Genomic DNA, 17,607 nt, shown 5'->3' with positions numbered 1-17,607 from the left:
CAGTGAAGCTTCTCTTTATCTCTTTGCCAAAGCTCCACATTCAACTGGCATCTCTATAATCAGTTTCTTTTTGGTGAAGTGTTTTGCATCCACTTGATGCTATTCTCCTCAATTAACGCATCAGTTCGAGACCTTTAAGCAAGCTGCTAGCTTAGGTCACTATTACTCTGGGATGTGTGTTCATTAAACCCATGTCTTCAACAGCCTTCTCAAATGTCTTCTTGTCTGTTTTCTGCATTTGGAGTTTTCATCTAAACAAATTAGGGCTTCTCCTCTTCTGCCTTCACTGTTTTGGAGTCCGCTAAACTAAAAGCACAAAAGATCCTGAGACTTCTCCACTGCCAAATCCTAGCCACCCAATGCCTGGAGAAAGAATTCCGCCTTGGGATTCTCCAATCACACGGAATCAGCATTAACTTCACTTGTTTCCTCATCTCCCCTCCCCCAACATGATCCCAAATCCAACCCGTCAACTTGGCACTGTCCTCTTGACCTGTCCTACCTCTCCATCTTCCTTCCCACCTATTCGCTCCACCCTTGCTCTGACCTATTACCATCACATACCACCTCCATCTACCTATCGCATTCCCAGCTACTTTACCCCCAGCTCAACCTCCACCCCTCCACTGACCTCTCAGACATCTATCACCTCGCGCTCCCCCCCAGCCCATTCCTGAAGAAGAGTTTATGGTCGAAATATTGACTGTCCTGCTCCCCGGATGCTGCCTGACCTGCTGTGCTTTTACAGCACCACACATTTTGACTCTGAATTCTAGCATCTGCAGTCCTCACTTTCTCCTAAAAGTACACTGTTGTTTAGTCTCTAAATGAACCTGTGACTGTGCCGCCCTGCCTCTCCCTCTGCTCTGTAAAGCTCTGAATACCTCAGTAATTATCTCTGGAGAAGAGCTTGCTGTCATTTAATGATTTCTTGGAAATCTAAATCAAGAATCCACTGAGGTAGCAGTCTTGGAGCAGCTGAATGCCTCACGGGTGCACCTTCTCAAGATTGAGTGGCTTCAGTGACTACAGGACATCAGTTTAAGGTTAGAGGGGAAAGAATAAAATGGAACCTGAGGGGCAACGTTTTTACACAAAGGGTGGTACACATATGGAGTGAGCTGTCAGTGGAAGTGTTTGAGGTGGGTACAGGTATCCCCCGTTTATCGAACACCTGCTTTATGCAATTTCGCTTTTATGAAAGACCTACATTAGTGCCTGTTTTCGTGAATCTGAAGAGGATTTTTGCTTTTACAAAAAAATGGCGATTCTTCTTCCCATTTAAATAATGCACCTCTGCTTTACGTCATTTCTGGCTTACAAAAGGTTTCCTGAGAATGGTCTACTTTTGGATAGTGGGGCCTACCTGCACATTAACAACATTTAAGAGGCATTTGGACAAATACATGGATAGGAAAGACTTAGAGAGATATGGGCCAAGTGCAGGGAAATAGGGTTAGTGTAGATGGACATTTTGGTCAGCATGGGCCAGTTTGGGCCAAAGGTCCTGTCTCCATGCTGTAGGACACTCTGACTCTTCCTCAGAGACAGAGCTGAGGGTCTCTGTGCTGGCCTCTTCCTGACAGAGATTTGTTGGACCTTGCCAATGCCTGGGATGGGAGTGGGGGTTTATATCGAGGATTATATTAGGACCCAGAAACCAGGGTCTGGGATTCAGGTGAGTGTACACCAGGACGCAGGATGGGTTTGTACCAGGACCCAGCTCCAGTGCCTGAGACTTGACAGGAGTGGTACAGGTATAGCAGGGACATAGTTCCAGGGATAGGGGGCTTACATTAAGACTTAGGAACCAGGATGACGGTGCAGTAGGGGTTTATGTCAGGGTCCAGGGCACGGAGGGGTTGGCTGCTGTACTCAGGTCAGGGGCGGGGTCGTTGCACCTGGTTTGTTGGACTGAGGTAGGCACTGGGATATCTCACACTGGGGACTTCTGGAAGTGCCCAAGATGAATCATCCACATACTTGGAGTATTGTGTACAATAGCTATCCTCTCTACTTGCCACAGAAGAATGGTGATGGACCAGATTAATCCCTGGGATTGCAGGGTTATCTCATGAGAAGAGACTGAGGAAATTGTGTTGAGATTTTCATGCGGTTTGAAGAATGAAGGTGACCTTGTTGAAATTTACAAATTTCTTACATGACATTAGAGGGTCCATGTTTTCCCCTATCTGGTGAATCTACAACCAAGGGATATAATGACAGGATAGGGAGCAAGCCAGGTTAGAATGAGATGAAGAGGAATTTCTGTCCCCAGAGAGTGATGAATCGTTGGATTTTTCTACACCAAACAGCTGTGGAAACAAAGTTAGTCAGCAGGTTCTCTACAAAAATCAATTGGATTCAGGAATTACCTCAAGGCATATGGAGGTGGTGTGGGAAAGTGGCACTGAGGAGATGAGCAGCCATGATTTAGACCAGCAGGCCAGGCTGGGCAGAATTGGGAAGTGCTCAGGATCAGGGGAACCTTAAAGCAGCAGGACAAGTGGATAAAATGGTTATGAAGGCAATAGGATACTTACCTTTATTAACCGAGTCAGAGAGATGTACAGCATGGAATCAGACTCAGGTCCAACTCATCCATGCCCACTAAATATTCTAAATTAATCTAGTCCCATTTGCCAGCATTTCTCCCATAAACCTTTAAACCCTTCCTATTCATACACCCATCCAGATGCCTTTTAAATGTTGTAATTGTACCAGCCTCCACCACTTCCTCTGGCAGCTCATTCAGTACACACACCATCCTCTGCGTGAAAACGTTGCCCCTTAGGTCCTTTTTAAATCTTTCCCCTCTCACCCTCTAGTTTTGGACTCCCCTACGTTGGTGAAAAGACCTTGGTTATTCCCCCTATTCATGCCCCTCGTGATTTTATAAACTTCAATATGAATAAAGAATAAAGAACAGTACAGCACAGAAACAGGCCCTTCGATCCTCCAAGCCTGTGGTGAAGAACAGAAGATTGTATGAGCAAAGTCACTCTGACCTGTGGAGGACTAGATGCCATAAAACTTAACTCGAGAAATCACATAAGCTCTTACTGGGAAACTTGTGTACAGAATTCCAGGGGGTGGTGGTGTTGTTGTAACATTATGGGGCTGATAATCCAAAGATGCAGTTCAATGTTTTTAGGGGCATGGGTTCAAATCCCACCAAGGTAGATGGTGAAAATTTTAATGCAGTAAAATTTGAAATTCAGGCTAGTCTAATAGAGACATCATTTTTAAAGAAAGCTCCTCTGGTTCACTCTTAGAGAAGGAAATTTAGCCTTGGGGTCTGTATCTCTACATCCACAGCAATGTGGTTGTCACTTAAATGCCCTTTGGTTGACACTTAAATGTCCACTTGGGATGGACAACAAATACAAAAACCCCCATCCCATACAAGAATTTTATCTGCTATTCTAATAGTGCAAACTGTTTACTGCATAGATTGCAAACATGTAAACCCATTAAATACTGCACAGAAAACATTGCAGAAGAATGTTCAGTGATTGTGTGTGTGGCTTGTTGTCTGAGCTGAATTAAAAGGCTAAGATGACCTTGTGGCAGAAACTTGCAATGGAGTGCTTGGATCACAAAACCGAGATGCGGGCCAGGGATAAGCTGCTAAAAATTCGGCGTGCTCAATGAAACAACTTTAGCCAGACTGGAAGCACTTCTTCAGAAAAGGCTACATGGAAAGTTACATGTCTCTCCCAAGACACTGTTCAGGCTAGGGATAATGGAATCATAGAATTGTTTAGCACTGAAACAGACACTTTAGTCCAACTTATGCATGCCGACCAGATATCCTAAATTAATGTCGTCCCATTTGCCAGCATTTGACCTATATGTCTCCAAACCCTTCCTATTCGTATATCTATCCTGATGTCTTTTAAATGTTGTAATTGTACCAGCCTCCACCACTTCCTCTGGCAGCTCATTCCATACACACACCACCCATTGCATGAAAAAGTTGCATCTTAGATCCCTTTTAAATCATTCCCTTCTCACCTCAAACCAACGTCCTCTTGTTTTGGACTTGCCTACTCCGGGGAAAAGAACATGGCTATTTATCCTATCCGTGCCCCTCATGATTTTATAAGCCTCTGTAAGGTCCACCCCTCAGCCTCTGACACTCCAGGGAGAATAGTCCCAACCTATTCAACCCCTCCCCATAGCTCAGTGAACCATTTCAAAACTTGGCTTGACGGAGTTTTGTTTGGTAAAGTTATTAAGGCGATGGAATCAGGGTGGGTACATGGAGTTCAGGTCAGCTGTGATCCAATTGAATGATGGAAAATGTTGAGAGTACTTGAAAGGGCACCCATTCTCTTTTGTGCCTCATTTTACCTTTATGAAGAGAATAAAATTCCACAAGGTCTCCTTCCAACTCATTGGTTGCATAAAAGTATGCTAAATTGTTGACTCTGTGGTGTCCTTGCAGTGGATCATATCTGCCTTACATTTTGATTCACTGAAGAATCATTTATTGCTGAAAAAGAGAGACATCTTGCACTCATCAGGACAAAGGCAAGAATACCAAATTTCAAATGAACACATCATTTTATGCACTGGGAGAAAAGGGTGCTGATTGGTTAGCAAGTGAACTCTCATTGGCTGAGACATTGCCAGAGAGAAGAGACTAGATTAGAGTGGTGCTGGAAAAGCACAGCAGGTCAGGCAACATCTGAGGAGTAGGGAGATCGACATTTCGGGCAAAAGCTCTTCATCAGGACTGATTGCCAGAGAGAAAACAATGGGGAACCATAGGCTCCTAGGTTAATCAATGAAGGTACAAGGCTTAAACATATCTGTTTGGTTGCAGTAAATCCTCATATATGTCATATCTTACAAGCATTAAGAAGCTTTGTTACAAGCTCAACTGATGATCTTACATTGGTTGGTTTGACAGTTTTAGCACAATCAGGATTGCTCAACAAACAAGTCTAATCGCAGAATCACATCTAACTACAGACATTGTGCTTCGAGTTTTACCAGCGTGGGCCAGTTGGGTGTGGTCTGTACCCACCCCTTTACAAACAATTAAATGAACCTGCTGCTTGATTCGATCATCATTTGTTATCATCAGGTCACGGAAGCCGTGTTCCAGGGCCTGTCAGATCTTTATGAAGCTTGATCGAAGATCGCGAAGTCCAATGAGGGGCAGTTATTTCTGGAGCTGGTAATCCAAAGACTCCATCGGTTATCTCACACACTGTATCTCTGTATTTCCATTAAATCGCCATCCTTCTTGGAGTGACTCCCTGGCCAGGATTTCCTGGGCAGAGAAAAAACATTTCCAAGTCCTGAACCCTCTTGTGCCGCCAGTGCACCTTGCCATATAGTGACAACCAAAGGTGATGCCTCTGGAGTTCATGTCCAATTCAGGACCGTGGGTAGGTTTCAGTGTTGGGTGGCACATTCACTGCAGCCTATAGAAAAGCTTGTCTTCCTGCTAGGGGTGATGGTGAGGACCCAGTTGGACTGACAGTGGGGTGACGTTGGATCATTGTATGCAGTTCTGGTCTCCTTACTTGAGGAAGGATCTACTGACTTTGGAGGTGGTGCACAGGAGGTCCACCAGGTTGATTCCGGAGATGAGGGAGTTACCCTATGAGGACAGGTTGATCTGCCTGGGACTGTACTTGCTAGAATTTAGAAGAATGAGGGGGGATCTTATAGAAGATCAGATAGAGGCAGGCAAGCTGTTTCCGCTGATGGATGGGACTAGGACAAGATTAGATTACCTACAGTATGGAAACAGGCCCTTTGAACCACCAAGTCTACACCGACCCTCCAAACAGGAACCCACCCACCCAGACCATATACTTACCCCTGATTATTGCACCTAATACCATGGGCAATTTAACATGGCCAATTCACCTGACCCACACATCTTTAGACTGTGGGTGGGAACCCACGCAGACACAGGGAGAATGCACAAACTCCACACAGTCGCCCAAAGCGGGAATTGAACCCGGGTTCCTGGCACTGTGAGGTAGCAGTCCTAAGCATTGAGAAACCACGCCACCCCTTTAGGGGCTGTAGAGTTAGGACAGAGATGAACAGGAACTGTTTTTCCCCAGAGAGTAGTAAATCTATGGAATTCTCTGCCCGAGGAAGCAGAAGAGGCAGCTCATTAAATATATTCCAGACACAGTTGGATGGTTATTTGTATGGTAGGGGAATTAAAGGCTGTGGGGATAAAGCAGGTGAAGCTGAGACGATGGATAGATCAGCCACGATCTTAATGAATGACGGAGCAGGCTCAATAGCCCAAATGGCCTACATCTGCTTCTATTACGATGATACTATGGAACCACAAAACCTTCAACAGGAGATGTGTGGCTGTCTCCCATTGTATCTGTGATAGCAGGAATGGAGATATCAGAATCTGTGGAGTAGCTGCACTGGCTTGGCTTACATGAGTGATGAGTATTCTTCCTGGGAAATGTTTGCATTTCACAGCTCAGGCCTCCTGACATGACCCACTGGTTAATGCGGTGCTGGGTACCCTTTCTCCCTAGTGTTCAATTGTTCTGTGTTGGATTACATCAGTCTGGTGCTCACTATGCTGGATTGGTTAAGCTTGGGTGTAAACTCAGAGCAAAGTAAACTGAAACAACAGAGGCTTGTTGAAACTGAGTGAGCGGTGTGTCAGTGTTTTGTCATTGCAGAGATATTTCAAAACACTTGAAAATTGCACACTCAGTAAGTGTCACTGCTGAATTGCTCTGAGGAAATATCAAATGCATGAAACATACAATAAATTAAATGAGATCTTCACCTCCCTCTGTCACAAATGAAAACAGAAATCATTGGAAAAATCTCAGCAGGTCTGGCAGCATCTGTGGAGAGAAAATCAGAGTTAACGTTTCAGTTTTGTGGCCCTCCTTCAGACTTCCCTCTGTCAGTCTGGAAATTCCTGTCTTAATTTATCCAAAGAGTGGGAAGCTGTCCTTTGTAAGTTTATCTTGTTTTCTCACAGCTGAAAATGTGTTGCTGGTTAAAGCACAGCAGGTTAGGCAGCATCCAAGGAACAGGAAACTCGACGTTTCGGCCCGAAACGTCGAATTTCCTGTTCCTTGGATGCTGCCTGACCTGCTGTGCTTTAACCAGCAACACATTTTCAGCTCTGATCTCCAGCATCTGCAGACCTCACTTTTTACTTGTTTTCTCACACCCTGGTCTTCCAAAGCTGCTTCCAAGAGTCCAGGAAAACTCCAGCGCCAAACCGATAGCATCCCAAGAACCTTCTCTTTGTTTCTAAGTCTTCCCACAGCTTCACCGCTCTTTAACAATCACCTCCACTACCTCACAGTGCCAGGAACCCGGGTTCAATTCCCGCTTTGGGCGACTGTCTGGGTGGTATGGTGGCTCAGTGGTGAGCACTGCTGCCTCATAGCACCAGGGACCCAGGTTCAATTCCAGGCTCAGGCAACTGTCTGTGTGGAGTTTGCACATTCTTGCTGGGTTTACTCTGGTTTCCTCCCACAATCCCACCTGCAGATCAGGTGAAGTGACCATACTAAATTGCCCATAGTGATAGGTGCATAAGTCAGGGATAGATGTAGGGGAATGGGTCTGGTTAGGTCACTCTTCAGAGGGTTGGTGTGGCCTTGTTGAGCTGAAGGGCCTGTTTCCGTACTGTAGGGAATCTAATCTACCACACTTGAGTCCATACTTGTCCCTACATTCTCCACACCCTCATTGATCAACTAGTATGCCACTGCACTTTGTGACTCTCTCTATAGACCATTTTACTTTTCTCTTTCTCTCTGTTCCATCTAAACAAGTATAAAACCTCATTCACATGACAGTCACAACTTAACCGTCTCCCATTCCCCAACCTTATATCTCTGCTCAATGTGATAGAATATTGAATCCCGACATTGCGGAAAGAGACCGCGTTGGGTATGTGCCAGCTCATTGAAAGAATTAGTCCATTAATTTTTATTCATCTTTCTCTTTCCTCTCAGCCCTACAAAGTTTTATTTTTTCAAGTACATATCCAACTGATTTTTGAAAATTACCATTGAATGTCCTTTCACCTCTGTTACAGACAAATCATAGAGTCATAGAGATGTACAGCATGGAAACAGACCCTTTGGTCCAACCCGTCCATGCCGACCAGATATCCCAACCCAATCTAGTCCCACCTGCTAGCACCCGGCCCATATCCCTCCAAACCCTTCCTATTCATATACTCATCCAAATGCCTCTTAAATGTTGCAATTGTACCAGCCTCCACCACATCCTCTGGCAGCTCATTCCATACATGTATCTCCCTCTGAGTGAAAAAGTTGCCCCTTAGGTCTCTTTTATATCTTTCCCTTCTCACCCTAAACCTGTGTCCTCTAGTTCTGGACTCTCCGACCCCAGGGAAAAGACTTTGCCGATTTACCCTATCCATGCCCCTCAATTTTGTAAACCTCTAGAAGGTCACCCCTCAGCCTCTGACACTCCAGACTATCTCATCACCTTCAATCTGGTTCTTTGACTGATTAAGTTAAAGTTTTGGTCTTTGTGCCTCTGAAATGGTTTCTCCCTATCCAAACCCTTCAGCATAATGATAAACCTCCACCAATAAATCTTCTCCATAAGTTTTCCCTGCTCCAAAGTCAACAGTCCTACTGTCCTTTCTCGCAAAGGGCTCAAAGTGTAAGCCCTTGTCCAAATACACATTACTGGTACACATTTATTTTTCTGCAGATTGAAATCAATAAAGATACATGCAGCAGTCTGTTTTTGAAGTGCTTTACTTGCTGAAGACATTTGTCAATGTGTAATACTCTTCAACCACCTGATGAAGGAGCGTCGCTCCGAAAGTTAGTGTGCTTCCAATTAAACCTGTTGGACTATAACCTGGTGTTGTGTGATTTTTTAAACTTTGTACACCCCAGTCCAACACCGGCATCTCCAAATCAAACAGACAAAAATACAGACATTTTGTGAGACTCTGTTACTGACCGACAAAGTATAAGGCAACTTGCATAAACTATTTTAGTGCCTTAAAATGCCAGGCATATGTATTTTTAAGGAGCTATCACAATACATTCACAGCAATACTTCAATGGAGGGCTTAACACTGAAAAATGGAAAATTCAAGTAACCATTTTAAAAGTAAATATCTAGTGTGTGTGCTTTTAGTGCTCAATAGGGAAATGTGATGAGGTGCTGCTAAACAGTCTGAGTATATAATTATACATAGTGAGGTATAGGTACAGATATTGTACACAGTCACATTATGGACCATAGAAAAGCAGACAACACTTAGCAGATAAGCAGTTATTCAATAAAATAAGTGAGTTGTCTAGGGTTGCCACCAACATGGTTAGAGAGGGGCTAGCCACCAGAACATGATACCCTGATATTGAGGATTGTCTTCCTGCACTCGGAGCTGCCTGATTTCTACTATGTTGTAATCCATGCAACGGACGTCTGACATGTTTTACAATCTGCTCTGTCAAAGAACCAACCAGCCCAGAAAGTTTTATACATCCCATCAGAATTGAGTGGTTGGAGTCAACTGCACACATTTGCCACTGATACATGACCAAGCAGTTAACATGATCTTTGTGAATTCCAGTCTCTGCTATTTAAACTTTGTCATTAACTTCACACTGGCGGGCAGGGGGGCTGGTTAGCTCAGTTACCTGTCCAGCTGATTTTGATTCAGAGCAACACTAAACAGCATGGGTTTGATTCCTGCACTGGCTGAAGTTACCATGAGAAACTCCAGGAAGTTTTGAACATAGCCCAGGTGACCAGGCAAGGTGACCTCCCAGCCATTGCATCCATCTACACTTCTCAATGCTTCGGAGAGGCAGCAACATCATCAAAGACCCCTTCCACCCTGGTTATATCTCTTCCAAACTCTTCCATCAGGCAGAAGATACAAAGCTTAAACACACATACAAACAGATTCAAGAACAGCTTCTTCCCCACTGTTATTAGATTGCTGAATGGATCTCTCAAATTTCAAACCTTATGTTGATATCTTTCTTTTCATACATCCTTTGTTTCAGCCATAACATTATATTCCTCACTCTGTTCAATCACCCCATGATCTTTGTTTATTATAATCTGCCTGTACTGCACACAAATCAAAACATTTCACTCTACCTAGATACATGTGACAATAATAAATCAAATCAAATCAAACCAAATGAAGGGCTCTCTTTCTCAATATCTCCTCTCACCTGAGATGTGGTGACCCTCAGGATAAACCACCACTAATTGTCTCTTTAATGAGACAATGGGACAATGGTGAGCTTACTAACATCCACAGAATGCATGGTGCAGCAACAGGCCATTCAGTTTATGTTAGTGACAGCATTCCAAAGAAGGCTCCTCTCATCTTATTTCATTTATCACTGTCAATTTTCTACTCCTTTCTCCCTCACATGCTTAGCGAGATTCCCTTTCAATGCATCTTTATATAGTTAGTCTAAATGGGTTAACCTGACTGCTAACAGCACTTAGAGGAATTGTACAGACTACATTACCTAGTGTACGTAAGGAGGAAACCACCCCACATTGCTCACTTATTTCCTTAACGACTGGGAGACATCAGCAAATATCAGAATTAAAGACATGATTGCGTCACTGCTACTGCCAAATCCACGACTCAATATTATCCCTTCCCATGCACCTTTCTCTGCCCTGTCCTCTCCTCAATATTACCAGGGGAGGTGATGGCCTAATGGCATATTCACTAGACTATTAATCTTGGTAAAGTTCTGGGACTCCGGGTCACATCCTGCCATGACAGTTGGTGGAATATCAATTCAATAAATATTTGGAATTAAGAGTCTAATGATGGCCATGAAACTATTCTGATTGCTGGAAAAACCCCCATCCTTTAGGGAAGACTGTCCTTACCTGATCTGACCTACACGTGACTCCAGACCCACAGTACTGTGGTTGATACTTAACTGCTCTCTGGGTAATTAGGGATGGACAATCAATGGCCAGGAACACCCACATTCTGTAAATGGATAAATAAAATTACCCTAGCTGAGATTGTTCCATTCTTCCCTCATTTCTCAGATATTTGCTTCAACGTAATAACCAATCCCAAACCCATTCCTCCATTGTCTGATCTGCACCATTCCTTTGATCTATCCTATCCCTTTCTCAGAATAATTCCGATTCCCCCCGATTCCCCTTGTCCCATACCAAAACACACCCTGCATTTATCTTGTGCTTTGTCTGGGGTTAAGTTTGATTAAAGGTGGCAACCCTGGACAGTATTCCTACTGGTCAAGCTCAAAACCAGAACGGAATAACAACTTAGCAGACAACCCAAAGTTTCACAAAGTATATTGCAGGTATTACAGTTGTTGGAGTGGCCCTCTGCCAAATATTCATAATTGCAAGTGGAATCTTCAACTGGACAACCAGTCCGTACACTGGTTTTCAAAGCAACATGGAAATGAAAATCCTGGATACTTTCATCTGGAAACCTCCCTGAGTCTATCATTAATTATAGGCACCTTACAACATGTTCTGTCATCGCTGTCCCAGGATAGGTGCTTCTGCAAGGCTTGCCCTGTCACACGATGAGAACAAATTTGCTTCACTATACTCTGTCTGGTTCCCATTGGGAGGTGGAACCAGGTCCCAGTGCTGTCTTGTACTTCGAACCACTGGTGTGCGAGGGCTACCAAGTGAACACATGCAATGTACCGATATCTGTTGTTTTTTATTTGGAGTGCTAACATTTTTATCCCTGATGGTTGTGCAGAGCCTTGTGATTCCCATTATCTAAATTAAGAGCAAACACTCACAATCCTGATACCGGATTGTGACTTAGCAGTAATCGAGCAAAGGGAGGCAAGATCTTGCATTTATATAGCTCCTTTTACACTCCCAGGACATTGCAAATCAATTACAGCCGATTAAGTAGTTTGGAAGTGTAAGCGGGAAACACTCATTTAGTGGCATTGGATAAATATTTGGCAGGACACTGGAGAGAATTCCCTTGTCCTTCTTTCAAATTTTGTTGTGCTAATTTAATGCTCCATTCAAAAGACAATACCACTTACAATGCAGCTCTCCTTCAGTACTAATAACAGCCCACAGCTAGTGCTCATGCCTCTGCAATGGATCAGCAGGACACCCCTTTGCAAATATAAGGACTGACAAAGTTCAAACGGAGACAAAAAGTCATGAGGAAGAAATATAATGGGATGGTTTAGGGGGTCTGCGAGGTTTTACAGACACCCTTACATTAAGTGTTCCCATGATAACCCTCACACAGAGCTGGTTTACGGTGCTTGTGCTTCCAAGCATCCATTGGGCAGGGGCAGTCCGATATATCCATTCAGATGCCTCAGGCTGTCTGTTCCGAGATAAGCCATCAGGAGCTCAGTGCGACGCTGTATCAAGTGTAAGATGTCCTCAGCAAGACACTCAGTGCTGGTGTACCTCACCTTCTCAAAGTCAAAGATGTCCTTCAAGAAGAAAAGAACTTGTTCCTAGGAAAGACATTACCCAACAACTGTTAGCTTATCCATTGTTACACTTCACCAAACAGCATTGCTGGTTGTGTCAAATGTGCCATTAGTTATCCTGTCTACCTGAACTGGGAGCTAAGGTGGGTTAGATCCCACAAGGTCGGCTAGCCCAGTTAGTTGCATAGCTGGTTTGCTGCATAGAGTGACACCAAAAGCGTGGGTTCAATTCCTGCACAGGCTGAAGTTACCTCGAAGGTGTTGCCTTCTCAACCTTTCCCCTTGTCTGAGGAGTGGTGACCCTCAGGTTAAACCACCACCAGCCATCTCTCTCTCTCTCTCTCTAATGAGAGAGTAAACCTATGGTCTAATGCAACTTTACCTTCTCCCAAAGCATTCCACAGCCCTATTCTGAATGAGGACTTCTCCTGATGTACTGGCTAACATTCTTCCTTTAATCAACAGAACAAATGTGGACACAATTTTCCCATTACCCTGGAAACCATGAGAAGGAAACACAATGGGGTGAGTTTGACCTGGAGGGAAACTTCACCCCCTTTCCTGCCATTTCAGCAATTAAGTGCCAGGCGAGAATGCCCATTGGCTGCTTTCTATACGTGTCAACAATAAGGTCCTTAAGTGGTCAATTAAAGGAGGAGGAATGGCCTCCAAATACCTGAGTCTGGGGACCTCTGAAGGTATGGATGGAGGTGTGTAGCTTCTGAAAGGGGCGAGGCTGAGAGGGTTGAGAGATCTTGGAACTCCTTGCCACAGATAGCTGTGAGAGCAGAATCCTTGTGTACATTTAAGACTGAGGAAGATAGATTCTTGATATGTTGGGGAATTGGGGGTTACAGGGAAAGGGCAGGAACAAGGAATGTCAGGTCAGCCATAGCTCTACGAATGCACAGCAGGCTTGAGAGCTGAACTACCTACCCCGTTCCTATTTCTTATGGTCTACGGCTGTGTACTAGTTGTCACCTAACATGCTCAACCCTCACTTTAAAAAGAAAACTGGAAAATCACACTCTGATGCAAGATGGTTATCTACATGACAATCCAAAAAAATAAGGATGTACTTCAAAAATCACCAGACTGATTCCTGATGAATTACCAGAGTTACATATGAAGAAAGGACTGGATTGATTAGGGGTATATTCATGGAGTTTAGAAGAATGAAGGGGGATCTGATAAAAACCTGTAAAATTCGAACAGGAGTAGACAGGATAAACGCAGGAAGGATGTTCTTGATGACCACATGGAGTCCAGAACCATGGGTCACGGTCTAAGGAGATGGAGTATGCCAGTGAAGACCGAGATGAAGAGAAATGTCTTCACCCAGAGAGTGGTCAGCCTGTGGAATTCACTACCATTGAAAGCAGTTCATGCCAAAACATTAAATTAATTCAAGAGGAGATAGATTTAGTTCTTAGGGTTAAACAGATCAAAGGTTATAACGAGAAAGTGGGAACAGGACACTGAGTTGGACGATCAGCCATGATCGTATTGAATGGTGGACCAGGCTCAAAGGGTCGAGTGGCCTACTCCTGCTCCTATTCTCTGTGTCACAGTATAAATGGAGAGTGAGAAAGGGAACACGGGGCAGAGAGAGACAGAGGCAGCATGGAGCAGAGAGGAGTGGGGGGGTGGGGGGAACACTGGGCAGAGAAAGATAGAGAGAGGGGAAAAATAGAGAGAGGGGGAAGCCCTTCCTGATGAATGTCTTATGCATAAAATGCCGATTCTCCTGCTCCTCGGATACTGCGTGACCTGCTGTGCTTTTCCAGCGCCACAGTCTTGACAGAGGGGGAGCATGGGGCAGAAAGTGAGGGAGGGAACACGGGGCAGTGAAAGAGAGAGAGAGAGAGCCATGATTGTATTGAATGGTGCAGCACGCTCGAAGGGCCGAATGGCCTACTACTGCTCCTATTTTCTGTGTCACAATGTAAATGGAGCAGAATAATATCACAGGAACTGCAGTAGGTTATTCATCACCTCAAACTCTGCTCCACCAAACATTGTTGGCATACCCAAAAACTATGACCTCCTTAGTTTCAGAACACTTGGTACTCTGACATAAAAGTCTATCAATCTCAAATTTTGAAAGCTCCTGTTGTCCGAAGTCAGTTGGAGGAGAGTATTTCAGAAGTCCACTCCCTTTATATGAAACGACATTTCCTCATTTCTAACCACAATGGCCAAATTCTAACTTAATTTTGAAACATCCTCAGGACCTATCAAATTCTTCTAAGATTTTAAACTATTCAGTCAGGTTACCCATCAGTTGTTAATATCTGATGGAAAAACATGCCTTCATAATGTAACCCTCTCAAATCCTGGTGAACCTGTGCTGTATCCTCATCCTCTCACCTGAGATGTGGTGACCAAGAGAGAGTCTAATCAGGGCTTCTACATCTGAAGTACAACGGTGTCTCTCTTTGTCACCCAGCCCCCTCCATCACTCACCTTGACACACACAAAAATCACAGAGGTGTTACAGCACAGAATAAGGTCATTCGGTCCATTGTGTATGCACCAGCACTCCAACTGAGCACCATGATTTAGAATCATGAGTTTTTACAACATGGAGAAAGGCCATCTTATCCATGCCACTCCCCTGCTTTTTCCTCAATATCTTGGCATCTCCCCAACTCCCACCCTACATCCAAGAAGATCTGCAGCAAGTGCTTTCAGAGAGAAGGGGCAGAACGTGCACACAGAAAGAGAAAGATCATGGTACCTTGAAGAAGCAGCACAAGTCGTAGAGGGAGTCTCTGGGCCCTAAGAAGCCCCAGGCTAATATCGGACTGATGTGCTCACAGACAGCGTAGAAATGAGCAATGAAGCCATTGGGTACCTGTCAAAGTCAACAAGCACAAATGAGAAACAGGAATGTACAATTGGTTCATTGGAAAGACCTGGAGCCCAGGAGTAATTGACTTTCCCAACTTTGACAAGATTAGCACCTGTCAGACACGAACTGAAGGCTTCCTCTCAACGTTGCACAGAATAGAGTCTATCTAATTCATTTCACACATGCAGTTGACAGAGGAAATATTTGTTACTCTTGGCAGGACTGAAAATTGAAGACAGAAGGGTGAAGTACTGTATCTATCACACTGCCATTTGATACTAAATGAGGGGCTGTTCTTTCGAGAAGGTCTAACTTGTTTTCTTCATTTCCAAGAATCTTAGGAAAGAATGAATCCATTCAGCCCATCATATATGTGCCAGCTCTTTAAATGAGCTTTCTATTTGGTTCAATTCCACTCCAGTCTATTTGTGGCTCTGCTTTTCTGTCCAGTACCCCACTGCATATTAACATTGAATCTGCCTTCACTACCCTTTCAGGCACTGTATTCCAGATCACAACAACTTGCTGCATCATAAATATTTCCCTCATCCATCACCTAGTTCTTTTGCCAATTAACGTAAAATGATAACTTCTGGATACTAGTCCTGCATCCAATCCCGTATCTGTGGTATTGACTCTGTCAAAATCACCCATAACATTGTACATTTCTCTGAGAGTCATACAGATATACATAGAGATACACAAAGTCTTTGGTCCAACTTATGCAGGCTGACCAGATATCCTAAATTTAGTCCCACTTGCCAGCATTTGGCCCATATCCCTCCAAACACTTCCTATTCATATTCCATCCAGATACTTTTACAATATTGTAATTGTACCAGCCTCCACCACTTCCTCAGGCAGCTCATTCTATACACTCACCACCCTCTTTGTGAAAAGGTTTCCTCTTAGAGGAAAGATTTAAAAGGGACCTATCACCTTAAACCACATCCCGGAGAAAAGACCTTGTCCTTTTATACTATCCAAATCCCTCATGATTTTATAAACCTCCATAAGGTCATCTTACAGCCTGACGCTCTAAGGAATACAGGCCCAGCCTATTCAACCTCCCCCTGTAGCTCAAAACCTCCAACCCTGGCAGTATCTTTGTAAATCTTTTCTGAACCCTTTCAAGTTTCACAACATCTTTCCCATCGAGGGAGACCAGAATTGAACACAGTACTCCAAGCTCACTTCCTTGCTCTAAGCAGAATAACTTTGCAGCTTCCTCAGTCTGTCCACATAACCGAAGTTCCACGTGCCTTGTGCTTGTTAACTGGATATTAACACTCATTGACAATTCACTTGGGCCACTACAGTCGGTGAGTTAGGAAGCACATATTTCTATTGTGTATTTCTGTAAATTAATACTTATAAGAAACATGCGAAGATTGGCTCTAGTTCTACCTTCAGCAGCTGGAATAGAATAGCAGTAACACAGGAAATCTGCACACTCCCCAAGGGCTTCATATCCAGTTGTTCTTAAGATCTTCTGAAGAATGGTGAGAATGTGAAACAGAAAGTGGTCGAAACAAATAGTTTAGATGTATTTAAGAGGAAACTAGACAAGCCCAGGAGGGAGAAGGGAGTACAGAGTTACAATAGCAGATCTAGGCAAGGAAAGATGAGTGGTAGGTCAAGTACAGTACAACACTGGCACTGCCTGATTGGGCTAAATGGTCTGTTTATGTGCCATCTATTCTCTGTAGTACAGGGTAGCACCACATGTTTTGACTTCAGGATGAAGTCATTTAAACTTGATTTTCATTATATTTGATGAAATGAGTTGTCTCTTTCCATTTTCTTACATTTTAAGGCAAACTGCTACCAAAGAGGTCACCCTCTCTAAAAATATTGGTGAGGATCACACGCTGTTGATTCATCTAGCAGGCCATGATGAAACTTACTCATTTTAGAAACGATGTCAAGGCCATGGAGAAAGAGAGATTGACAACTGGCTTTTTTTTTTACAGAGTTATTACAGAGCAGATGGAGGCTATTTGGCCCATCGTATCAGCACTGAGTCTCTGAATGGGAAATTCACCTATTGCTATTCTCCTGCCTTCTCCGTGCAGCCCAGCTCATGTAGATAACAACCCAATTCTTTACCTTGATGGAACCCATCTCCAACACATGCTTAAATAACTATTTTACCTGATGTGGTCATTATAATGTTATCATCCACAATATAAGAAACTGGGTGTGTGGTTACTGTGGTGTTGAAGAATCCAATAGACATTTACTGTAACTAGCTGTTATGCCCAAACCTTACACTGATCAGGTGCATAA

The 17,607-nt window shown here is 43.8% G+C and overlaps 1 protein-coding gene across 1 annotated transcript in view; it reads right to left on the bottom strand.

The window, feature by feature from the left end:
- Nucleotides 1-12,278: 12,278 nt before the first annotated feature.
- The window catches only part of miga1 (mitoguardin 1), a 112,114-nt gene continuing 106,785 nt past the window's right edge, over nucleotides 12,279-17,607 (bottom strand). The window contains exons 15-16 of the mRNA XM_060829613.1: nucleotides 15,205-15,321; nucleotides 12,279-12,488 (exon numbers count right to left, since the gene is read on the bottom strand). Coding sequence (XP_060685596.1) covers nucleotides 12,279-12,488; nucleotides 15,205-15,321 — 327 coding nt within the window. The remainder of the gene's footprint in view (nucleotides 12,489-15,204; nucleotides 15,322-17,607) is intronic.

This window comes from Hemiscyllium ocellatum, chromosome 9 (genome assembly GCF_020745735.1).
Source record: "Hemiscyllium ocellatum isolate sHemOce1 chromosome 9, sHemOce1.pat.X.cur, whole genome shotgun sequence".
NCBI lineage: Eukaryota > Metazoa > Chordata > Chondrichthyes > Orectolobiformes > Hemiscylliidae > Hemiscyllium > Hemiscyllium ocellatum.
Note: the sequence above shows the minus strand (reverse complement) of the source record. Positions and strands in the feature narration are given on the sequence as shown.